The sequence below is a fragment of the Sarcophilus harrisii genome, chromosome 4 (genome assembly GCF_902635505.1).
Source record: "Sarcophilus harrisii chromosome 4, mSarHar1.11, whole genome shotgun sequence".
Taxonomy (NCBI): domain Eukaryota; kingdom Metazoa; phylum Chordata; class Mammalia; order Dasyuromorphia; family Dasyuridae; genus Sarcophilus; species Sarcophilus harrisii.
The window spans coordinates 229,465,855-229,493,157 of NC_045429.1; the positions used below are offsets into that span (position 1 = coordinate 229,465,855).

A 27,303-nucleotide genomic window follows, 5' to 3' on the forward strand; every position below is an offset into this window, starting at 1 on the left:
ATAATACTGCATTAATGTTTAATGCATCCACTGAACATGGTGTAAAACTAAAAAAACCCAAAACAATCTAAACAATAAAAATGGATAGAAAGCACTTTACAGACATGTATCCATGAAAATCAATGTATTGCCTAGCATTCCTTTTTTAAAAAATTCAGTTAGAAAAAATTTACCTAATAATGCAAGTACTCTAACCCCAAATTCTGTTTTCATGATCACAAAAATAGAAAAATATAAAAAGAATGACATATTACAATGCAAGAAGAATGTAGGGAAAATGGGAATTGAAAGCAAAAACTGAAAATGATTAAGACAGAGTTTAAGTATATGGTGGGGGTCCTTTTTTTTAACTGACATAAAATTTGGCATTCTATATAAATATTAATCTTAGTATTAGAAACTGTAAAAATTATACAAATTTCATCATAGTTTTGGGCAATTAGATATAAAGATACAAAAACAAAAAACGCTTGGTTATAAAGAATTTTAAATCATTTTTTTTTCTTTTCCTTTTTCTTAACCTCAAAGTTTAAAAATACCCTGGAAGAAGCAAATATAGTTGCAGTTTGGATTTTCTGTTGTATACTTAGTGAACCAGCTAGGTCAGATAACTGCTGATTGTCTATTTGACCTTCCCATTCTTTCGTTTCCTCTTCTTTGATTAGTAAAGGTTTTCCAAGTGATTGGCCAACAAGCTGACATACTTCTTGAGCTTTTCGCCAAGCGTTCCCAACAGCACAGAGACACACTTGACGTCTTGGGAATAAAAAAACATAATAAAATTAATGACAATTTAATCATAAAACAGAAAACTTTATTTAACAATTTTGTTTAACTTACCTAAGATTCTCAATAGCTCCTGATGTATGGTAAAATTGAGGAGGACTGATGATAACAGAATTATCTAATTTTTCAACAAGAAGGTTACAAACATCCTGCATTTTTCCAAATTCGGTAAATGTAATGCAGACCTATAAATGAAAATAAGTTAAAATTATTTTTTCATGAATTGTATTGTTTCAGATTGCTCTGAGTATACAGAGGAACAATAAAACAGTAAGACATCAATTAGAAGTAGGAAATAGTACAAAAGAAAAGCATAATCTGACAAATTATAATTTAGTAGTCAACTTGCATTTATTAAACATCTATATAGCAGGCACTATGCTAAGTGCTAGGGGCACAAAGAAAGGCAAAAATCAGTTCCTATTCTTAATAAGTTCAGTCTAATCAGGAAGATTACACTTAAACAAACAACGGTGTACAATTATATATCTATATCTATATGATAAATTGGGAACAATGTCAGTGGGAAGGTATAGTCTACCTTTTTAATACAAACTTGGAACTTGGAACTTGGAAAGGCTCATAGGAGGTGTGCTAGAGAAGCTAGGAGGTGGAGACTAGGAAGGAGAGCACTCTGGGGGAAGCCAGAGAAAACAGTGAGTGAAGAGAAGAAGCATCTCATTCTAGAAAAGAGGAAGCAGGCACTCGTGTTATGTATCTGAGTGACTAGGACAATGGTGGTGCTCGTGACAATAACAGGACATATGTAAAGCAGGGAAGGTTTTGGGAGGAATGAGTAGTTAACATTTGAACTTGGTGTGTGTTTAAGCTGTCCATGGGTCATCCAGTTTGCAATTTCTAATGGGTATTTGAAGACTGGAGACTGGGAGGTTAGGGCTGGGCAAATATATTTAAGAATCATCTGCATAACATGATAACTGAAACCAGAGGAATTGATGAAATCACTAAATGAAATGATAAAGGAGGAAAAGAGAATGGGGTCCAAGAAAAATCCATGGGGGAAACTCACATGGATTTACTTCTATCTTTCTATTTTCTCTTTTGAAAATGCCAACCAAATTTTGAATCATCACTTCTAGGCATGTTTCTCAAATTTATATCACTACCTCTCTTCTGAGCTTCAAGTCCCATATTTCCAACTTACTGCAAATTTCTGCCTATGTTTCTCATATTTCTAATTGCTACTTGCCCCCTTCGGATGTCATATCATCATCTAAAACGCAACATGTAGAAAGTTAGATTAATTCCATTTCCCTCAAAAATGTCTCCTCCTCTTAACACTTCTATATCTATTAACAGTAACAACATCTTTTCATCACCTTAGATTTATAAGAGAAAGATATGAAAGATTTCCAAAGTAAATCAACAGGACTCGGCAACTGATTCTCTCTCATTCATCCTTTCTAGACAATCAGTTGCCGAGTCCTGTTGATTTACTCTGGAAATCTTTCATATCTTTCTCTTCTTCTTAACTTCAACTACCCTAGATACTTAGGCAATCTAATCAAAGAATTTATCCCCAACAAAATCTGTGCATTGCACAATGGGCTTCCCCATTTTAGGTTAAATTCCTTGTAAGTTTGGGTGGTGTTTGATCAAATTTGAGGAGAAAATTAATTCAATCTTATCAGTAATGTCCTTCAGAGACAATTTTGAAATGAGGTATTTAGAAAAAGAGGAACTCTTAGATATACTCAAATCATTGGTTATTAATAATCATTTCTCTCAGAGTGTAGGAAGCAGTTTCCTCCTGAGATAGTAGAGTTCCCTTTTCTAGGAGGAGAGTCTTTTAACTATTAGCTCCAAATGTTCTAGAGTCTTCTTTCTTCTGATTGGAGTTCTTCTCTTTCTTTATCTACCCTTAGACACTATCTGTAAATTAGAATTCTATTTCTCATCAGGTGCTTAAAAAAATATCTCTTTCATTCTTTTTTTAGTCTTCATTTCATTTTATTCATACATTAATGTCATGTTTATTCCACAACTGCTTTTGGTTATCTTTTTCTTTTTAGCATTCTCTTCTTCTGGTTTAGGATAATTTCCCCCTCCCACTAAGTAGTGTCTCAATGTCAAGGAAAATTATACATGGGCTGATTCAATCATAAGCTCTGTAAGTATGGCTATGAATTTTAGGAGACTTGATCTGGATATATTCAATTACTAGACAATTTACATCTAAAACTTTGGGATTATTTGCTGAAGTTTTTGAGTCAGTACAGTAAAAATGAAACTGTTTTTCTCGGCAAATGTCTCTGTGTTTTCAGTTCCACTGTTTAGTCTAGGCATACTTGAAAAATCTACCATTTTATTTATAGAAAAGAACATAATATTCTTTTATGTGACCTCTTTCATGTACATAGTATCTTTTTGGATATCCATACCTTTGATGATATGGAAAGTTTAGGGAAAGGGTATTCCTAAAGCAGACTATGAGATTTTAATCCCTTGATTTTCATGATTTTATGGAATCATGAGGAACAAGAGAATATATAAAAATGGATTTTTTTCTATTCTAAGAAACACTTCATTTTCTCTGACAGTCTGATAAATTCCCTTCACCTCTTCTTTTAATACAGAAGCCAATTTGTACTTTGAGCACCACAGCTATTAACTATATTGGGAAAAACATCATGTATCCTCTTCAAGGAGCAAAATTCCTAATGCATTCTAAAATTGTTATAAGTATGATGCTTTCAATAACACTTTGTATCTCACAGTGACATCAAGATCTGTTTTGCTGCAGAACATGGAATAACTCTATGACTTTAAATTTCAAGCTGAAGATAATTTCCCAAATTTAATCACTTGCTACTTTTTTTTTTTTTTTTTTTTTTTTTTTTGCCAAGTCAACCATGGTTAAGTGATTTGCCCAGGGCCACACAACTAGTAAATGTCAAGTATTTGGGACAGGGAGGGACTGAATTTGAATTCAGGTTCTTGTGACTTTAGGGTTGGTGTTTTATTCATTGCACCATCTAGCTGTCCCTTGCTCTTTAATAGACCAGTCATTCCAGATAAATGCTATACTATTTATTATTATTATTTTTAATAGCTAATTTAAAAATGTGGCTTACTTTGGCTACCTCCATTTCCTTATTATAATCCTTTCTCCTCCCCTTTCCCCCATCTCTTAATTTCCCTTCTTCCTTAATTTAACATTTGGATTTTATCTTTAACTTTTCATTGAGACTTTCTTTGGCCACTAGTAATCTACTGAAACCCAATAGAATTTTCTCAGTTTTTATATTTCTTAACCCTCCAAGAATTATTTGACACTGGCAAGACTTTTCTTCAAAAATTTTTCCCTTTAGTAGAATTTAAATTTCTTGAGTATAGTAACTATATCCCATTCCTTAGTACAGTATCTGGAACACACTAGATATTAAATAGATGTTTATTGCATTAAGTTGAATTGTGTGGAACTGCATTCAAAGGTTTCCTCCTATTTAACTACTCCTTATTTTTCCCTTCATCTATAGATATAGTTTAAGCTCCAATTCTTGGTACCCTATATTAATTTCCTTGGAGTAAGCTTATCTTTAATAGCTTTAATGACTACATGCTGAACATATGACTCTTAAACACATATGAGATTATGACTCTCTTAACCAAATTGTTTAAATTTTCTGACATTGAAAGACACATGGGATTATGAATCATTTTTATAGCCCAAAAGAATGTATGAGAAAAATAATAACAATAAGAATATTATTTTTCTGTCACTGATGTATTTTTGTCTGTAAAAAGCCTTACTAGAATCCTAATCATTGTTTAAGAATTATTTTTTTACTCTCTGAACCTGTGCTTAAGCATAATAAAACCTAGGTTTTTACCTCTATAAAATTTGTGTGTTGTGGTAGATATATTATAGCTGTAGTTACCTACTACATGAATTCAAAAAAAGATATTTTTCTCATAACACAATCATCTTCTTCCTTTTACTATTCCTGATCCCAAAAATATACTTGTAAGACTTCTAATTAGGGGCATGTCTTTGATTACCTAAGTTTTAATAATTATTAAAATATTTGCTATAATTATAATCTATGGCCAGTTATCTCATTTGGCTAGGATTTCATGGTGCCAATAGAAGCCAAAACCTCAAATTTAATTTTGAATTGATTAAGTTATCACATATTGCAGGAGACAAATTGGCATAGAACATAAGATCAAATTAAATTCTTTTGCAAAGAAATTAAAATATTTAGAGGAAGGAAATAACTAAGACATTTAGAGATCTGTTATGTCTAAACAGTTATAAATGCAAGTTTAACTGGTTTTGTAAAATAACTTTTAAAAATATTTCCCAAGTCTGTCCTATATAGAAAGATCTCCTCCTTACTTTGGCCTTTTCTGTAAGGGTAGGCAGTAGTTAGTAGTTAGGAAATCTCCCTCAACTACACCAGTGGCTTTTTCTTTAAGGGACATAGCTGACTGCACAAATGGCATATAAATTGAATTTAACTTGGGAGTCATTTAAAAAGCCTAAATGGCCAATTTATATGCTATTATACCTGGTAGCTGTTCTCTGTTTTTTAGTCATCACCTAATTCTAGCTGTGGGTCAGCTGTCTGGCAACTGTGTGCTACCCAATGGACCACCAAAAAATACCTCAAAAAAACATTCTGCACTGATGGTGAAATCAGCTATTTATTGTCAGCTAAGAAAATGAAAATGCATATGCCACAAAACTCTAAATTTCTTTAAAAAAATTTTTTTTAACAATCTCATATGCCTGGAACAGATTTAAAGTAGTCATGTAGTTCCCTTTGATACTATAAAGATAAATGATTAAACCATCTAAGTCCATCCATTTGAGAGTATATTCTATCTTAAGTCTCTCTATTTATGTAGATATCACTAGAATACATATGCAATTATTATTTTTAAAATGTGATCTTAATAAGTGAAGGGGACTGACACAGCTGACGAAGATAAAAACTTTCAAAATAATTTGATTCCAACACATATTCCCACTTAAAGTCAAAATCCAAATCACACCTATACTCCTTTTCCCAAATTCACTGAAGTTGCTTTAAACATTCATTATGTTCTGGGTTCCTATGTGAGAAGGCTAAATAAAGGCATTGTGAAATCTCCAAAGCAGTTTGCAGTAAAGAAAATAGTTTCGCCACTTTATCATCAGGAGCCCCAAATAATTAGCCTATTTCTAAAAGATAGTTCATTCCCTTAAAACTAGTAGGATCAGGCCCAATGTGAGAAATTTCTTTCTATTGCACAAAACATGAACCTTTCTCATTATTGATTTTAGCTAAAAGTTTGCAATAATCTGACAATGAATTTGGTAATTAAGGAAAAAACAAAAGTAAAAAAAAAAATCACTCAGAAATCCAAGTATTGATCTTTTTATACACCCCAAATATTTTTAATTTGACACTTGTATCTACCAAAGTCCTAATTAGTTTTTAAAAAAACTGTCAATTTTTAAAAATATCATTATATTTCCTGTCACTATCACTGTGGTCAAAGATGCCACATATTGTAAAAGAAAAGCTGAATTTTAATATTGATTCAGTAGCAACTGGGGTAAGATTTCTTGCTTTTTATGTTATCCTTTATCAGGCAAGAAAAGTGGTTATTTTTGATATTGGCAGCAGGACAACCAATATACTTAGAGTGGATGTTGCTGTTTCTGCTGTTTTTCCTTCAAATTCAAGCACCCTTCTAAAACCAAAAGGAGTATTTAGTTTAGTAATATATGTGCTATATCTAACAAACATTTATATTTCAAAAAGATTGAATGCATCCTTTTTGAACTTTCTATGCTGGATTCTAGCTTATCCAATTTTGGTACTATGGACTCCTTTAGAAGTCTGGTGAAACTTATAGGCATTTTCTTAGAATAATGTGAAATGCATAAAATAAAATACAAAGATTATAAGGAAAAAGTATTAAAAAACACTAAAACAGTTATTAAAATATTTTTAAAAATCAAAAACAAACAGCAAAACCAAGTTCACAGACCCCAGACTGAAAACCCTTGGTTCTATCCCTTGTAGAAAACTTTATAAGGCAGAAAGTAATTTAATTATAAGCAGATGGGGAAAAAAAACAATTTTTAAAGATAGGCACATTGGTCAATATAAGCTTCTTCATCTTCCCTTCTTCCCTTCCTTATACCTCAAAACAATATCCCCATGTTCATTAATTATCTCTTTTTTGTTTAAATTTTTTACTTAAATTGTGGAGGATAAGCTAGTCCATCTCCTTGCCAAAGCTACCCCTCAACTATTGCTCCCCTTCCCCCCTTCCATATCTTTTGAAAGCTTGCCCAATAATTTACAGCCTCTTGATCCTATTGATACTCTTTCCTTATTTCCTAAAACATGCTCAGATCTCTCCTAGCTCTAAAACAAACAAAAAAAAATTTTCCTTGACCCTGTTTTTTCAAGCTAACCTTTTATATTTTTCCCATGCATTGCTAAACCTCTAAATAAAAATTTCATAATTATTTTTAATATCCTTTTATAAAGATCTTTCATCTTTCTTAACCTTTAAGCAGAATGGGACCACTTTAGGCAGAACTGTAAGAAGTTTTAAAAGATGGCTTAAGGTTTTGGGAAATTTTGTAGAGAAAATTTATGCTTTCAGTAGGGAATGAATAAAAGAAAGACATGAATGAAATGTTGGAGGACAGAAAAAGCATGGGAGGATAGTGAAACTGACCTAGTTAGGCCAGAACATTCATGCAGGAAAACACCAAGAAAAACTAGAAACTGAAGTTTTAATTACACTGTGGAGGGCCTTGTATAACACACTAAAGAATTCAATATCAAATGATTCTCCACCGCCTAGTGACATAATGGAATTTGGAGAAAAAAGATAAGGTGCCATGTGAAGAATGAATTGACGAGAGAAAGACTAGGCAAGAAAACTGATTAGATCATCACTGGTAATTTTAATGGCATAAAATGGGAACAGAAAGAAATGATCAAGGACCTAGAATTGGAAAGATCTTTTGATATTGTCTAGTCTAATTTCCTAATTTTGCAAATGAGGAAATAGAAGCCTAGAGCAACTTTCTGAAGGTCACAAAGATAATAAGAAATCTAGGTCTTCAGACTCTAAAATACAATGCTCTTTTGGCATAGTGGAAAAAGCAATGCTTCTTGCAGCCAGAGTACCTGAGATCAAATTCTTCCTCTAAAGTTGACTATCATCTTGTCACTTAGGTTCCAGTTTCTTTCTTTAAAAAAATGAAATGACTGGATTAGATAGCCTGAGTCTATTTATGACCTTGCTTCTTCAAGGCACTCATATAATCATTCATATTCATAAATACTATGAAAAATCTTTGTAGTTTTAAAAAAATCAAGTATAAACACAACATAGTATTTGAAATAAATCTCTTAAAATGTGTCCTGATTAAGGAAAGAATACTTCAATGCAGGGAAAGGGACAGTTCTCACATGAGAATTATCATATTAACTCTCAGTGATTCAAAACAGTCTCATGTCTTGGAACTTTTAAAGAATCCATCTGTATTCTAAAAGTTTTGTTTCCTATCTACCACTTATTTATTGTCTAATCTTGGATTTAATTCACTTAACTCTTTCAGGGTTCAATAACTTCCCATGTAAAATAGTAATATTTGCACCTTATATGCCTGTGGGAGAAGCACATCATTTTTCTTCTAGGTCTAAAATCTTTGATTTCCTGCCTATAAAGTCAAGGCAACACGTTTCCTATAACCAGAGGGGGAAGCATAGACAACATACCAATTTGTATATTAAGTGAATATCGTCATCAGTGTATTAGAAGCTGTCACTAGAGGAAGAGGAGGGGGAGGAGGAATAAGGGGAGGAGGAAGAGGGGAGAAGGTATTACGTTTTAACTATGATCAGAAAACAGTTTCTGTTCCTATGGCTTTAGACATATAAATGTATTAATGTGTCGAAAAAAATGGAAAAAGTTCTGAGAACTAAAGTCTAACATTAATTGAAAGTAGTGAAAAGGTTTTCATTCTATTTTGCTTTTTACCAAGGTTCTTTCTCTTAAGGGATTTCTAACTTATCATGGGACAATGAAATTATATTATGAAATAAAAGAATATTGAAGAGTGCTCTAATCTTTCACAACATTAGTTTTACTATTTATTTGGATAAAATAAGTTTCTTTGGTGTTGTTTTCACTCCCTAGGAAAAAATACTGCTACATAAGGTGTTGAGTGGGGAAATCAACTGCTTCCCTCCAATCCTCTCTAACCTTTTTGATTTCACTTCAAAAAACTTTTTCCTCCAATAAATCTCATTAAGTTTCCTTTAAAATTTTAAATATACCAAATCACAAATGATTTAGAGAAAAATGATCTTTTCTTAACATCATACATAACTTTTCTCCTATATAAATTAGGTTTGAGGATAAAAATAAATGACAAAACTGTCCCCACAAAGTCATGCTGTTTTCAATTATTTGATGTGATAAATACATACCTCTGCTTCCATGTGATAAGCATTTTCTATTCTACTAAAATCCTTTGTCACAGTTATATTTTCTGCCTGAAACAGAAAACAGAACAGTAAAATTCTTAAAGCCAATAAAACAAAGTAAAAGTTTAACTATTGTATGCTATTCCTCTGAAACAAAATAGAAACCTGAACTTTAGGTAAGTTATTTAAAAAGCAGGAATGTAGAATATCAAAGACCGAAGATAAGGAGGATATTCTACTTAGTTTTAAAAAAATACCTAAAAGAAGTAATAGTCAAATACAGTCATTATAACTACCTGTCTGACATAGGTGTTTCACACCACCTAGAAACATTTACAAATATAATGTATGCCCAAGAAATTTTATGTAGTGAAAAAGTTTTTAAGTGTAGTGAAATCTAGTTTTTAGGAAAAGTAAACCTCCAGTGAACCTTTTTTCTAGAACAACAAAAATCACCCTTTGTTTTTTGCTAAATTTTTCATATCTTATATTGTTTAAAATATACATGGCATAGCTGATGAGATAGTTTAATGATATCCCCCAAAAGTATTCTGGATCCCTGTTCTTTAGAAAACTATACAGCTGTGGAAAGAGGGGAGAGAAATAACTAAGATATTTTCTTTTCTTCCTCTTTGCATTTCCCTAAGAATATCTGCTGCCCTTTTTTGACATTGTCCTGCACTGCTTCTATGAAATGATCACTATCGTTTATGTTTGCACTCAATTTGGTTATACAGTTTTTAAGTTGGAAGGGGCTCTAATTCAAACTCCTTATTCATCAAGGCTGTCAAAACTATTCATTCTAACCACATTTCATTTATTTCAAAATGTTAAGTAGAGGGAAAGAACTCTACTCAGTGTGATCTGCCCAAGACACTCCAACCCTCTTTAAAGACACTTATCTTTAGTTACATTTTTAATCTTTTTAAATGGTACTCACAGTCTCTGACAAAATAGTAGTTATTATATTTAATATTTTTAAAAGTACCTGAAATATAGCCATCTCCACTCTTCTTCAGCATGCCCAACCAACTATATTTTCTGAAACCAGGACCAAATATATCTATTTTATTTCCTATTACTCCTTAATATATACAACTTATATTTAGGGCAGGCTGTTTTTTTGGATGGGGGAGGGGATATATTGTCCTCTTTTGAGTTCCTTCCTTTTTGTTCATGCTATTAAATTCCTCTTAGTGAATTTTTTTCTTATGCCTACTCTAGTCTTATTAACTCTTCAATGTCTGCTCAAATCTAATCATTATGGCTTTTTTCTCTTACAGAACATTTATTTTTTCTTTCTGTAAAAACTCTCTAATAGTTATGTTTTGTACCACACACAATAATTTTATTTTTTACTCTTTTATATCATTCTCTAACTAGAGTCTTCTCCAAAGATATTCTTAAGTTTCTTTAGGAAAGTGGTATCCCTCATATCATACAGAAAGCAGTGTTTCATTTTAAAGTGTCAGACTAGTAAACAGAAATTCAACTGGTTTCTATCTTGTCTTCAGAAATATGGAGAAAAGGGTTTGAGCTTCTGCCAGAAAATGTGAATACCTGTGCTATACTATATCTCTGCCAATGATATTTACTACCATTCTTTGTGAGACACTCCAAATGAAATCAACGTCTACATAGTACTTTTCATGCAAAGGTAGGTATATGGGAAGAGGTAAAACAACAAAACAACCCACATTTGAAAATGATTTAGGAGCAAGAAATGAGAGCTCAAAGATCTACAAAGTACACAAAAGTATTGTGCTTATAAACCATGAATATTTTCTTTTAGAAAAGAACATTAACTCATTAGATAAGAGCTATAATAGATACAACTATAGAACCACTAGAAGTAGTTATAGCTATATATAGATCACTAGATGACAAAGTATCAAATAACATTATAAAAATGAAATTGCTAAAATATAAGCAATGGCATTATTGGTATGGAAAACAGAATATAGTCATATTTCTGATTTATTAGAATATTAAAATAAATTCAAAAAAATAAAAATGAAAAAAAGATGTGATAGGCAAGTAAAACAATTCTAATCTGTCCCATTTAAACAAATTGTTGATGCCAAGAATATGAAATGGATAAAGAAACAGACTTAAGCACCTATCATAACCATTTCCTAAATAAGTGTGAATGAAGTAATTAACTGCTATAATAAGGAGACCAAAAGCATCCAACCATCTCAGCCAACAAGCATTTGACCTGTTTGCCAAGTATAGAAATATAGCACTAAGGGCAGCACTCATCTGTAAAATCTTATGAAGAAAGGCAATTGGAAGATTATGAGAAATATCATTTTATGAAACAGCAAGAGTAGAAGGAAAAGCAAAATTAAAGAAAGCTGAATTAAAGACACTCTTCCAATACTGGCTCCAATCCCAATGTCAGAATCATACAATGTCGATCTGGAAAAATGCAACAGAACTTGTTTAATAACTCTCTGATTATTAACATCAACAATTCACATCAAATGAAGCATAATAGAGAGAGATAGATGTATGTTTGCCAAAAGTACTGTCAATGTTATGGAAGATATTTTCTAGTGCAAAATTCAATTTGAATATTCCCTCTTGATGATGTGCCTACCAGTTGTGAATTACATTGTGCTGATTGCATTAAATTCTGGAACACTTCAAAGCCTCCTAAATGAAAACCATAATTTCTCAAGGCAGCTGAACAGAAAAAAAAAAAAAATAAGTGAATGAAGAATACCTCTTGTCCAGGCTATGCTATGCAAATGGATGGATAACTCATACAGCTTGTGCAAAAATACATACATATTGCACAGACACTACAAATATTCAGTAAACTGGACTCTGAATCAACACTATGAGGAACATGGTCTGGACTGCTTCTAGAGGAACTGTATAATTCTTTTAACGTCCCTAAGTTTCTCTCTGAAATTAAAGATATATACTTATGCTCTTTAAGCGGCACATTAAAAGCTGAGCAATAGAAGAGCCTCTAAGTAACTATGTTAAAGATTAAGGAGATACGCTTGGTGGATAAGAACAACTTGCAACATATTACAAACAAGTATATAAAAGAAACAGTGTAAAGGATATCATCTGAAAAAGGTTTTAATAGAAAAAATATGGGCTAGCCATGTAGAAAGGGAAAGCTGATGACTGCTCAATATCAGGAAAATGAGAGAAAAACCCACTATAAGTTAGGTGAACGAAGTCTTTGTGTGAATCTATATAAAGACAATAAAAAATGATAAAGACAGGAAGGTCTGAATGGATTGTGATCAACATTGTTAGTGGGAATACCCATATTAATAAGTCACAGATTCATTGAATTATACTTGCAAACTACTTGAAAAAGGCTAAAATTCCTAGTGTAATTCTTAATCAGTAACATCCATCATTGACTTACTATTAGTGAAGTGAGAATATATGAAAACTGGAAAAGGAATAAATACTCTGGGAGCAGCTGCTCTCAGACACAAGTGTTGTGTTCAAAATCAAGAAAGTTAATTAAGTTTAAAAAAGGCATCCTTTTTCAATGAAAAATGTTAAATGGTGCCAAGCACAAAAAAATTCTTGGAAGAATTTAAAAGGAACTTTAAAAATCAAGTAAGAGAGATCAAGGGAATATTAGAAAAAAAATAGCAATTCAAGAAATAAATGAAAAATCAACCAACTAGAAATAGAGAATTCAAAAACCTAAGGAAGAAAATAATTCCTTGAAAACCAGAATTGGGCAAGGGGAAGCTAATGCATTCTAAGACATCAAGAAATAGTCAAACAAAATCAAAAGGATGAAAAAAATAAAACAGAAAGTGAAACATCTCATCAGAAAAACAACCTATCTGGAGAATAAATTGAAGAGAAGTAATGTAAAAATAGTTGGACTACCTTAAAATTATGTTTTAAAAAAAATCTTGATAATAAGAAATTATCAACAAAGATTTCCCTAAAATTCTAGAAGACGACAAAATAGAAATAGAAAAAATCCACTGATTACCACCTCAAAGAAATTCCAGGAGGAAAATTTAAAGAGGAATACTATAACCAAGTTTTAAAGCTTCTGGGCTAAGGAAAAAATATTAGAAGCAACAAGAAAAAAAACACCACCACAATTTAAACATCATGTAACTACAATAAGGATTACATAAGATCTCGTAGCTAGTAGGTTGAATTGTAGGCCTTGCAATACCACATTCAACAGAAAGAAAGAACTAGAGTTATAAACAAGGGTCACTTACCCAACAAAATTAAGTATAATCCTGAATTTTGAAAATTGGACAACTTTCAGGTTTTTGTGACAAACTCCCAAAGTTTAAGGGAAAATTTGACACCAAGGAGAAATATAAGATAAACATTATCAATCAATTATAAAGGACTCAATAAGAAAAGAAACATGTGGGTTGAGCAAAGTATGATGGAATAATTCTTTAAAAAAATTATGTAGAGTCAAAAAGGAGTAATTATCTCATACAAAATATGTATAAAGGGAAAATATGATTCAGAAGAGTTTAGTGGGGGGAAGATAGTACTGGAATCTTACTGTTATTGGGATTGGGTTAAAGAAAGAACAATACACACACATGCAGATTTTAAAATCTTCTAAATTCAGAAAGAAAGAAAAAGACAAGAGGATAAAGTGGAGGAAAAGGATAAAAGAAGATCTTTTAGAAGGGTGGATAAGTTATGGAACAGAATGGCAAGAGAATGGGTAGAAGTATACCAGCGGAATAAGGAGAAATATAATAAATAGGATAGTGAAAAAAAATAGGAAGAGAAAATACTAGTAACAACAGTTTAGAATGGTATGAATTTATCCATAAAACAGAAATGGAAAGCAGATTAAAAATCTGATTCAATAATATGCTGCTTTAAGGAAACATTATAAAAATGAGGGCTGCACACAAAGATTTAAAAAAAATGAGGAGTAGAATTAGTATATGAAAAAAGCTAAGATAGTAACCATTTTCTCAATCAAAGTTAAAATTAAAATAATTTAGTCAAAACTGAAAAAATTGAAAAAAATACAGCATGTGTAAGTGTTATTATTCAGTATTATTTTAGATCATTTAAATGCCTAAACAGTATAAAGTATTTGAGCATATACCTGCCAAAACAAATACAGGAACTATATGAACATAAATATAAAATATTTTTATATAAATACATCTATATAATTTAAATAATATTTATTGTTCATGGATAGATAAAGCCAATAAAATTTAAAAAATAACAATTTTATCTAACTAATCTATTTATTCAATGTCATCCTAATTAAATTACTAAAAATTATTTGACTATTAGAAAAATAATTTAAAAAATTACTTGGAAGAACAAAGGGTCAGGAACTTAAAAAAAAAACCACGGTAAAAAAGATGTAAAGGAAACAGATTCACCTGTATCAGACCTTAAATTATATCATGATGTGAGAGCATGGCTGAAGTATATAAAAAGAATAATTTTGATTATTTTAAATTAATGTAGCCAAGAATAGAAGGCAGAAAATTGAGGAAAAACTTTCATAGACAATCTCTCAGGACGTAATTGGGTTGGAATATTTCTGGGATATAGGAAATGAACTGGTTGATTTAAAAAAAAAACATGGAAAGATTTGGAGTTATGAAGAAAGATGCTATCCACCTTCAGAAAAAATAGATGCCAGAAGAAAAGCATAGTATGGTCTTTTTTTTTTCTTCCTTTTCTCATTTTGTATTTAAGTTAAAAACAAAACAACTAACTATTACAGCTACCTCCTTTCCCCAAAAAATGAAATGTCAATCACTTTAATACCTTTGCCAAGAAAACCCAAAATGGGTCACAAAGAGCTGGACATGACTGAACAACCACAAAATTCCCAGAGTATAGCACAGTTCCTGCTACATAATAAGTACTCAATTAAATATTTACAGACTGGCAGTGTTGACTTCAAGTCAGTAATCAATCTATTACAATAAACAATATGTATCAGTATAGTATAAAGGATTTAGAATCAAAAGCCTTTGAGTTTCAACTCCAGCTCTCTTCTGCACCTTATAATGTGACTTTGGGCAATCTAACTTCTTTGGATTTATTTCTTCATCAATCAAATGAGTCTATGCTAACTATCATCTAAGATCCCCTCTAGTTCTAAGGCTGATATCTGACTTCCTGGATATATGACTTTATCCAAGTCAATTACACACTTGAGTCTGTTTCTTCATTTGTAAAATGAAGACACTATCAGCCTTATTTAATTCCCAGAGCTATTGTAAGAATCAAAGGTACTTTATAAACTAGAAAGTATTATATAAATTCAAGCTATAATTATTTATCTCACAAGGTTTTTTGTGAGGAAAGCATTTTGTGAACCTTTAAGCACTGTGTAAATAAGATATTATTAAATGAGACAAAATTAATGGCCAACCAAATTTTGAATTCAACACTCTTAACATAGGAAGACATTAAAAGAGATATTCTGGAATGAAAAGCTCTTTTTGGAGAGACAGTGGAATCTTCACAGGGCCTTAAAAACAACCATTTTCTGATAGATGGAAAATGGCAAGTGTAGTAGCCATTCAGAGGGTTGAAAGAATCCACAGGAACATACAATAGTGAGAATCACCCTCCAGAATGGATTTTATTGGGTTTTAGTTAGAATGTGGTAGGAAAATGCCTGTACTGCCAGTATTGTTTTGAAAAAAACAGTAGCTAGGAAAAAAAAAAAGAAATAAGTGGTTGGGGCAATCAGTTTTTTCTTCCTTGTATAAAAAGAAGTCAAAATAGTTCTTCAGGCACCAACTATAATTAATAAACTACTGAACTGAATTGAAGAATACCTAAAATTAAATGAACAAATTAGGTCACCTCAGCTTTTTGTTTGTGATTAAACTGCTAATTTGCTTTGGTAACAACTATCTCATGGAACCAATGACATCTCTAATATTTATGAATGAATGGAAAAGTACTCAATAAACACCATGGCTAAGCACTGTTCAAAGTGAAGACAATACAAACAGGAAAAACTGAAGTAGTCTTTACTCTCAAAGAGCTCCCATTTTAATGCATGGGGATTTCATATTAAAGACATTTTAGCAGTAGAGCAACTGGGAAGGCTTGAATCTGATGGTAGTGCCTAAAGTTTAGAACTACCATTGGTATGAACTTCCCTTTGCCTTACTTTGTCCAGATCCTGAGCCACCCACATGTTTACTATATTTCATATACATACATATGAAATAAAAATGAAAAAAAAAATATTGACAACTAAAGGCACCTAAAGAGTCAAAGGATCTATATTATATTTTACTTGTATATCAAGTTAGCAATGTCTTCAAAAAGATAACAGAGTTGGTTTTTGTATTTGTAAAATGTAGTTGTAACCTCGTGTTTAATTTTTTTCATATTAGCATTCCTTTATAGAAAAACATTTACTGTACATTAGTGGAAAAGTTGTAAATGAGACACTAAAACTACATAGGACAAAACTAAAAAATATGTCTAGGGCTTACCATATCATTTTGGATGTGATATTTTTTGGAATACAGATAAATATCAAAAACTACTAGAAGGATATCAAAGGGTGTGAGGACCAAAAGTTTAACTGATAAAGGAAATCCTTGGGAATAGCAGATTTGAAAGATGATGTTTTACATTTTTTTCATTGTACACTCCACAAAACAATGTTGTTAATTTTTTAAACATTTAGTACTGTACAATATTTTAATACTGTGTTGAAATATAGCCATTTTTAGAACTGTCATTTCAATTTGTTTCTTCTTACTTTCAAATGCCTTCCTTTCTTTAGTTGCCTGCCCTAAAACCTATTATATATCCTTACCCCCACCCCCACCCCCCAAAAAGGAAAAGCCACAGGCACACTTTTCTTTAGAAAATAAAAAGCACAGGCCTACATAGTTTAAGTTTACTTTTTCTACCATAGCAACTACTGTGCCTCTGTCACTTACTTTTTAATGTTACTTGACTGGTGTGAAAGTTATTTTTTATATGACTGCTTAAAGTTAAATATTTGGAAACTTTCAGCTTCCTTATATTGTTGTCTAAAAATGTTTTTTGGGCAGTATAGCTATGGAGAAGTGATAGAGATTTCTTTATCTTTAGCAGATTTTGAAAATTAATTACATCTTAATTAATTTTTGTTGAATGAACAAAAATTTTAGCATAATATAATCGTGGTATATTAATTGAAATACTGAATAAAGATCAGTCTTATTTGAAACACTCCCAATTCTTAATAGCTTTATGTATTTAAAAACACTGCCATCTTGTGGCTTTGGAATTGCAAAATAATATCTAGATTTTCTCCTATTTGATTAAACTGTATGCCTCAAATACATTGATGGACTGAAAATCTTACAGTTAAAAAATAATTTATAGGAAGAGTACTGGAAATAATTTTAATACTCATGACCCATTTACTAAGTGCTTTGACTCATATGTCCTAGTTAAAAGCAATTTTTTCCTCTTTTTATAGCTTTAAGTTTTCAAGAGGAGTTATCCATTTAATTTTAATCACAATAAGCTTAAGAAGATCAAAGAAGTTTTTTTTTTTTACTTCAGTTCTTGAGCCTGCTGTTCATATAATTTTTTTTTTCCTGCAAAGCTATCATTTTAATCATAAGAGCCCTAGGAACAAAAATTTTTTGTAGTACCTTAAGATGCCCTTTACTTTTGATGTCTATTCACATGTTTAAACCTCTTCCCCGCCTCCCCATCTCTCTTCTAGTTTTTTAGGTAGACAACGGAGACCATATAATATAATAATAATAGTAAATAATTTGGAACTGTAATCCTACATTAAAACCAAATAGCTATATCATCAACAAATATCCATTGAGATCCTACTAAGTGTAGGCATTGTGAAAAACAATTGGAAATATAAGAGCATGTAACATTAGTGCTTTTGACTTACAAAGACTTATCTAGAGGCAGACAGAAAAATACACACACATATATGTAATATTGTATATATATATATATATAAATACATATAATGTATATATATGTGAATATACACACACATACATACAGATAGATAAAACTGCAAGATATTTCTAAATGTTCTAAAAGGCAAATGTTTGGTTTAGACAATAAGTGCTTCAAGAGTTCACTGGTAGTGTACATTATATCTTGTTTTGACGTTACAGAACCACTGCTAGTAAGCAAAAAAAAAAAAAAAAAAAAAAAGCAAAAGTAAATTCTGAAGCTGGTCTAAGAAAGGATACTGGGTAACATTCTCTAGTCTTAACATCCATCCATCCTAAGGAACTGATATCACAAACAGAGGCAACAGAAATATCTAAGACTGAAAGTGATTACATAGGTAATCAGTCAAAGAATGTGAAAAAATAGTTCTCAAAAGAATTGAAAACTTTTAAACCACCATATGAAACAATGTTCCACATCATTAATAATGAGATATGCAAAACAACTCTAGGAGATTTTACGTAATAACCAGAAAATTAGAAGAAATAAAAAAATGAAAATAATCAATATTGGGGGAGAGGGTAAAGGGAAATAAGCCTTTATATGGCACCTACTACAATCCATGCCAGTCACTGTATAGTATGCTTTACAAATACTATTATTATTATTTGATATAACAACCCTGAGAAGTAGGTGCTTGTTATTGTCCTCATTTTACAGTTAAAGAAACTGAGCCAAACAGAGGTAAAGTGACTTGCCCAGGGTTACAAACTTAGTGTCTAAAGCCAGAGGTGAATCCAGGTCTTCCTAACTCCAGGCCCAATCCTCTAACCACTGTGCCACTTAGTTATCCTTTATACTAGAAGAGTTGCAGAAAGACAGGTATATCAATGCACAGTCTGTGAAGTGATGCAACCCTTCTGGAAAGCAATTTGGAACCATCTGAAGAAAGTGACTAAGCTGTTCATATTTGATCCAGAGATCCCACAGTTGGCATATACCTGCCTTGCCTTCTCCTACTCTACCCAAAAGAAGGTCAATAGTAAAAGAGGAAGGCTTCCCAAACACCAAAATATTTATAGCAACAATTTGCAATAAAGAACTAGTAACAAAGCAGATACCCATCAAATGGAAATGGCTAACCAAGTTGTAGTACATGGATGTAAAGGAATATTACTGGGCTGTAAGAAATAGTAGGATGAATATAGAGAAATGTGGGATGACTTATATGAACTGATGCAAAGTGAGTAAAGTCAATAAACAATTAAATGATGATTATGCAGGTGGGCAGCAAGATCATACAATGGATACTATGGAGTCTGAAATACTCATCCTTCTTAGTTCAAATCAGGTCTTATCTTTTACAAATTAGGTCTTCCTAGCTGTGTGAGCCTGAGCAAGTCATTAAGCCCTATTTGCCCCAGTTTCATCATCTGTAACTCTAGTATCTTTGCTGAGAAAACTCTAAATGGGGTCATGAAGAGTTAGACTTATAGAAAAATTAATAAATAAACAAAATATTCTAGCTACTATGTTGAATGCTGAGGATTCAAGCAAGTCATGACAAAGAACTAAAACCACAAAACCACATAAAGTTAAATGCTGTGAAATTAGGAGTTTGGCTCCAAAGGAAAGATATGAAAAGGAACCCTCTTTGATTCTTTGAAGAGCTGATGTATTATGAATTTATAAGGGATGACTCTCCCTAAGAGGAAAGAGGAAGGGATATCTACTTCTCTGAAAAATAAATCAGGGAATGATTGTTATTGAAAGCAATTCCTAATTAAGAAGATCCTAAGTGAAAATGGCTATTTACGCCCTTCTACTGCTATAAGAACTGATGTTGCTCTTAGTGTCCCTATCATTTATACCACAGAAACTACAAATCATCAATCCTCTTCCCTGTTATCCCCATCACCTATGTCCCACTACTTACCAAATAAACTTAATTTTTCCACTCTCAAACAAATTTATAACTGCCACTGCTATTGGTGTTGCCTTCCAAGATTCATTATTGAGGCTGCTATTAAAATTGCTTCTCCAAGTACTGAAAGAAATGTGTTTTGCTTCTGTTTAATAAAATATGTATTTAATCAGAACTGGTATTTCAACTTCTAGTCTCTATCCTTTATAATCCATATTTTATATAACTGCCAAATATATCTTCCTAAAGCACCAGGCTATTCAAGTCACTATGCTCCCTAAGAATTTTCAGTGATTTTAGCCTATAACCTTTAGGATAAAATAAAAATTTACAAATCATCATTTAAAGCCCTTCAAGATATGCTTCTTCTTAAGATGTCCTTCACAATGCTTCTCCTTATATACTCTTAAGATCCCCGTGCCAAACTGTCCTACTAGCTTTTCTCCAAACTTCACACCTTCCTCTAATTTCATGCCTTAGAAGAGGCATGCCTGTCCCTCCTTATATCCATCTTTCAGGATCCTTAGTTTTTTCTCCCTAGATTTTAGTGTTTGTCCTCTACTTAAAAATGTCTTTTATTTACTTCTGATTCTATCACCCAGAAGAATGAAAAGCTTCTTGGGGCACATGCACACAGACACACACATATATGTATGTTTGTTATTCAGTCATGCACTACTTTTCATAACCCCATTTTGGGTTTTTTTCCCTTTAATATTTTATTCTTCCCCCCCCAAAATACATGTAAAGACTATCTTTTACATTTGTTCTTCTAAGAAGTCTTCCAAAGTCTTTCTTTCCCCCTCATTGAAAAAGAAAGTAATTTTTAAATTCATTATACATATGTAAAACATAGCTCCAGGTTATTCATCTAGGGAAAGAAAATACAGACAAAAAAAAAAAAAGAAAAAGAAAAAAAGTAAAAGTATGCTTTGATATGTACTTATATTCTATTAGTTCTTTCTGTGGAGATGGACAGTATTATTCATCTTAAGTCCTTCAGAATTGTCTAGGGTCATTTCATTTCAACAATAACTAAGTCATTTACAGTTATAATTTTACAATATTGCTGTGTACAATATTCTGGTTCTGCTTATTTCACTTTGCATCAATTCATGTCTTTCCAAGTTTTTCTGAGAGTATATTGTTCATTATTTATTTTTCTCTCCCTCACTTAAATATTTCATTTTCTTTCTCAATTACATAAGAAGGCAACTTTTAGCATTTATTTTTATAAGATTCTGAGTTCCAAAATTTTCTCCTTCCCTCCTCCTTCCTAAAATGGTAAGCAATTTTATAAAAGTTATATATGCGCCATCATGTAAAGTATTTCCAGATTAGTTACAATTGTGAAAGAAGAAATTGTGAGGGGAAAAACAAACAAACCATGAATAAGAATAAAGTAGGTAAAAAAAATGTATGCTTTGATCTGCATTCAGAGTCCAACAGTTCTTTATGGGGATATGGATAATGCTTTCCTTCCTGAATTCTTTGTACTTGTTTTGGATCATCATGTTGCTGAAAAGAGCTATGTCATTTATAGCTGATCATCACACAATGTTGTTGAGACTGTATACAATTATATTTTCCTGGTTCTGCTCATTTTCCTTTGCACCAATTAGTTTTAAGTCTTTCCAGGTTTTTCTGAAATCTGCCTCTTCATAGCTTTTTAATGCATAATAGTATTTCATTACATTCATATACCACAAATCATATAACCTCCCTAATTGATGAATACCCCTTCACTTTCCAATATTTTGCCACCACAATGAGGGCTGCTATAAATATTTTTGTACACATAGGTCCTATATCCTTTTTAATGATCTCTTTGGAAAACTAACCTAGTAATGGTATTGCTGGATCAAAGGATATGCATGGTTTTATAGTCCTTTAGGCCTACTTCCAAATTGCTTTCCAAAATAGTTAGATTAGTTCATAACTTCATCAAAAGTGCATTAGTGTCTCAATTTGCCCATATCCTCTCTACTATTTATCATTTTTATCTTTTTTATCATATTATCCAGTTTGATAAGTATGAAACAGTTCTTTTAATTTGTACTTCTCTAATCAAAAGCGACTTCAAGCACCTCCTTCATATGTCTATAGACAGATTTGATTTCTTCACCTGAAAATTGCCTATTCATATCCTTTGATCATTTATCAATTGGGGAATGCTTTGTAGTCTTATAAACTTGCCTCAGTTCTCTATATATATATTTGAGAAATGAAACCTTTATCAGGGATACTTAACGTAAAGATTATTTCCCAGCTCCTGTTTTCCTTCTAATTTTGGTTGCATTGGGTTTGTTCAAAAGCTTTTTAATTTAATATAATCAAAATTATCTATTTTATATTTTGTAATGCTATGTATTTCTTTTTTGGTCATAAACCTGTAATTCACTTAATTTCTCCTTTAAGAATTTGGATGCTATACTACTTGGTGGATATATGTTTGATGCTGATATTACTTCACTGTCTATGGTACCTTTTGGAAGATGTAGTTTCCTTTCTTATCTTTTTAAATTAGGCTTATTTTTGCTTTTGCTTTTTTGTCTGAGATCAGGATTGTTATCTCTGTCTTTTCTACTTCAGCTGAAGCATAATAGATTCTGCTCCAGCCTCTTACCTTTATTCTGTGTGTCTCTCTCTGCTTCACATGTTTCTTGCAAACAACCTATTGTATAATTCTGGTTTTTGATTCAGTCTGTTATCTGTTTCAGGTTTATGAGAGAGTTCATCCCATTAATATTCACAGTTGTGATTATTACCTGTGTATTTCCTTTCAAACTATTTTCCCTCCTATTTGTCCTCTATGAGACTACTTCCCACTTTTATTTAGGTGTTTTGACTTTGTTGTCCTCTTGTGAGTTTTTGTCTTGATCTTTTTCACTGTAATAACTTTCTATGGTCAGATCCTTTTTTGGGGGACTCCTCTTTTTTTGGCCCTTTGCCAGTCTCTTAAATTTGAGCTCTGCTTCTAGGATGGAAAGAATATTGTTCTCAGGCTTTTTTGTGCTAGTGGCTGTAGGCCCTGGCTATTTACCTAGTACTGCACTGATGGTGTCCTGAGGCCTATGGAGGAGCCTCATGTCTGGTGCTGGTTGAGGGATCCAGATGATTGTAGAAAGAATGAATGAGCTGAACTCTTACTATATTCAATTTACTAAGCTGGTGGGTTTGAGGAAATAGAAATAAAATAACAGAGTTCTCACTGTCCAGGATTTTACAATCTACTAAGCAGAGATAAGTAATACAGATAATACACAAAGGAGTGAGGCACTATGAGACACATTACTTTAATTGGAAGGCTTAGTTAAACTAGGCGTGAATACTCAGGGAACCTTGCTTAACCAACTATCACAGGAGGGTATTAATTACTTCCTCTATTTGTGACTAAGCAAAATGATTTAGTGTCTTGATGTAAGAGATAGTACAGCCTGGGATCAAATCCCAGTTCTGATATTTATTACCTATGTAACCTTGAAAGAAGGCTAAGTTAGTTTCCTCATCTATAGAATGAATATCTATAAAATGGACTATCTAGATAGCCCCTGGAGCTTCTTCTAGCTCTAGATTTCTGATTCTATGTGAATCTTTGTGGGTCTCAATTCTTCAATAATAAAATGAGGGGCTGGGCCTTGATACCTTTTAAAGTATTTTCCAGCTTTTAAAACTATGAAATTAGTTAGTTTAAAAGTCCCATGTCCTTTATCAAGAAGCTGTGGACCTTAGCTACAAGTTGCCAATTTCTTTATGTTCTATGGGCTAGGGTCTTTTTTTGTTTGTTTGTTTTGTTTTTAAACACACAGGCCTTTATGTCCCTAGATTAGTAGGTTATTAAATTGTTTAGTAGAAAAATCCCTGAACTTGGAATCAGGAGACCTTGTCCTAATTTCAGCCCTGCTACAAAGACTGAGCAACTTTTATTGCCACCAGTTTCCCCATCTGGTAATATGATAGAGTTAGACTAAATGGTTTTTAAAGTCCTGTTCAGTTCTAAATTTTATAATCTGGTTTAAAATTCTGTTAGGTTTGTCCTGAATGATGAATTTATATACGATTGCAGTAAGTCACATTTTTACATATTTATTATTATAAACTTTTCTACTAAATGTGCCATTTAGGCAAAAATGCATACTGGCTTTTAAGTTTTACTATATAGCTTCTGTGTTTTATTTAAATAATGTTTTTACTCAATATCTACCATGATGTTATTTATTTTGCAGCCAAATGTCATTTATTTTGAATTGGGGGACAGGGGGAAAGGCAGGAAGGTGTTTCAAATACATCAAGTACCAATCTGTTTTGGATTTCTACCAATTGTAATAGTGATATTTTGCAACAACTCTCTCATTTCCTGAATGTCATGATATAATCAGCCAGGATCCTCAGCTAAACAAGCTGTCTTTCTTTCTTTCTTTTTTAAAGGCATAGTGACAGTAAATACTATAAGCAAACTTAAAAAGAGTATATATAAAGGTTAACAGAATCCCCTCTCCCCCAATGATAAGAACTTCAGTTTTGTTAAACGTACTCTAACATTTTTCTGTCACATAATATGAAGTTAGAATATATTGTATACAGCTGTGCTTGCAATACAGTTGTCCTATACGTTTGGCACATTTTCTTTTAAATGTCATTTGCAAAAACAGTCACAATTGAAATGATTAAAGTTTAAAAGTGCCCTATGACTTTGAAAACTTTGTATAATTCATTCCAAAGTATAATTTAAATGCCTTTTTGGATTATCTACTGCTTTGAATTATCCACATGACTGCTTTCCTTCATTAGCACAGATAATTGGGAGATTATGATTTCATTTTACTTGCCCTGAATACTGAATTTCAGTACAATTAAAGCAGGTTACAAACCGAGTGACTTCTTTTATATGCTAGAAGAGGATAACTCCTCATGTTCTCCATATACCTATTTATGCAAACTCTATACATCAGTGGCTTTTTAAACATTTGAACCAGATGGTAACAGAGTTTATAGTTGTTAACTTATTTTTTTTCAATAAGTTATTTTCTTGGCTACTTTATAGACTATTTTAACTTAACCTGTACTTAACACATACATAGCATTGTGAAACCTTTTAAAAATGTATTATTAATTTACTTTCTACAATACTCTTTTGAACAAATGTCAAAAGACTTTTAAATTACAAATGTATTGGACTTCAAAATTCAAATCTTTGCTCATCATTGGTTTAAGTAAAGCGTTCCTAATCCTGTAACAAACATCCATCATTGAACAGAACATATGAATAAGAATTGATGGCAAAAAGCAGTTTTGAACTAGAAATCTATCTACTGATCAGGAATTCTTAATCTTTCTTTGGCAGTGTGGTGAAGTCTATAAGGACATCGCAAAATAATGTTAAATTAATAAAATAAATACAGAAATCTGTCTGTCCATCGGGTTCCTAGACCCCAGGTTAAGAACACCTGCAATATTGGATCAAAGATTTGTAATAGGAAAGTCATCTAATAAATCTCACTACACAGGAGGAAACAGAGGACCAAGTTGAGTGATTAATCTAATGGTAGAGGAAAACTGAAATTTGTATCAATGCTCATTACTCTTTCCAAGACACTACACGGCTTAGCTTGACTTCAAATTCTGTGGCTAAAAGTTCATTACTGGATTTAGTACTGGGAAAAAAAATAAGTGGTGGAGGACTTTAATTAATTAATCTTAAAACACCATAGAAGCAAATTTTGACTAGATTAGACTATGTTTAAGGAGCATTGGGAATACCCAAGAGAAACGTGAAAACGGATACTCTCAATGTGGTCAATCCTTGGTTCCTAGCAAATACACTACTTACTAGCACAGACTATTGGGAGATTATGATTTCATTTTACTTGCCCTGAATACTGAATTTCAGTACAATTAAAGCAGGTTACAAACCGAGTGACTTCTTTTATATGCTGGAAGAGGATAACTCCTCATGTTCTCCATATACCTATTTGTGCAAACTGTATGCATCAATGGCTTTTTTTTTAATTTTTTTTTTGTTTTTTTTTATTTTTTTTAAAAATTTTTTAAATTTTTAAAAAATTTTTTTTCATCAATGGCTTTTTAAACATTATTTACATTATTTTTATTTTTTATTTCCGGAGGAAGGGTATCGGGATCCATAATTTCAGTCCTCCACTGTTCCACTGCATTGTTCTACTGCCGATGCAGACAGGGGCTGAACTAAAAGGCTGAAAGATTTCCGCAACTTTTCGAAATTTAAAAGCTTACTTAGGCTTCCCTGCGTATTTAAAATTTAAAAGTACAAAGCAAAAATCTTAAATAAACCAAAACAGCGCCCCACTCCTTTCATTTATGTTTAGAGTATAGATTTCTTAATAATCATCTGAACTCTAAAAGACCCATTTCGTTGCGACTGGCGTCCTCTGTAATGACAGATTTTATTTGATCCAATTTTAGCGATATAATTAATAGCGGGACTCGGGCGTCACCAGTCCGGCAAGCAGTTAAGAACTACTCCCTCTAGGGGTGTGCGCCCGCCGCTTCCCGCCACCGCCACCTCCTCCGCTCGGGCCCGCCCAACCCCAGGAGCGGGGCCCTGGGCACTGAACGGCCGCGCTCACCTGGACGTCGGGCTTTTGCAGATTCTGCGTGATGTAGTCCAGGCGGCGGCCCACGCTGTTCTTGGCCTCGGCCGCCGAGTTCTTGGTGCTGCTCACTTTCATCGTGACCAGGGCCCGGTCGGGGCCGCACGACATCTCCGCCGAGCCGCTTACGTGCACCTCGCGGGTGGGATTCTGGGGCGTTGCCGGTGCCGAGGACGTGCACAGAGGCAAGTGGTTGCTGAGGTTCGGCAGCGACTCTCCCGCGGCGCCCGAGAAGCCATCCCGGCCCCTCTCATTTAGCGGCGCCAGTTCAGCAAACACCCGAGACAGGGTAGCCGGCGGCCAAGGCATGGGAGCCGACTTTAGGTCCCCATGGCAACCGCGACCTACGGTGTCCTGGGAGGAAAAAGTGGACGCGATCGACTGACGACGCGTGTCCTTAGAGCCTTCGCTTTCGCGCAGGGAATGACGGGAAGACCTTTCTCTCTTTTGCAGGCCCTGCGCGGGCGAGCGCTTCCCGTGGCGCTTTCGCTGCATCCTGGGCAGCTGAGAACGTGCACGGGACTGAGGAGAAGCGGACGGGCACGTTTCTTGTTATCCTTCGACCCCGATGGGCCTCTCCCCTGGC

At 32.9% G+C, this 27,303-nt stretch overlaps 1 protein-coding gene across 1 annotated transcript; it reads right to left on the reverse strand.

Moving 5' to 3' along the window:
- Positions 1–27,303, reverse strand: IRAK1BP1 (interleukin 1 receptor associated kinase 1 binding protein 1). The gene is made up of 4 exons (XM_003769232.4): positions 26,694–27,303; positions 9,261–9,326; positions 841–971; positions 1–756 (listed from the first exon to the last, which is right to left on the reverse strand). The coding sequence occupies exons 1-4, from the start codon at positions 27,210–27,212 to the stop codon at positions 492–494; spliced, it is 981 nt and encodes a 326-aa protein (XP_003769280.4). The 5' UTR covers positions 27,213–27,303; the 3' UTR covers positions 1–491.

Bases quoted from the DNA above. Each gene is read 5' to 3' on its own strand.
- IRAK1BP1 (XM_003769232.4), bottom strand. From the start codon at position 27,212: ATGCAGCGAAAGCGCCACGGGAAGCGCTCGCCCGCGCAGGGCCTGCAA. The intron at 972-9,260 runs GTATGTATTTAT...TTTCATTTATAG, and splicing joins CTTATCACATGGAAGCAGAG to GTCTGCATTACATTTACCGA. The intron at 757-840 runs GTAAGTTAAACA...TTTATTCCCAAG, and splicing joins GGAGCTATTGAGAATCTTAG to ACGTCAAGTGTGTCTCTGTG.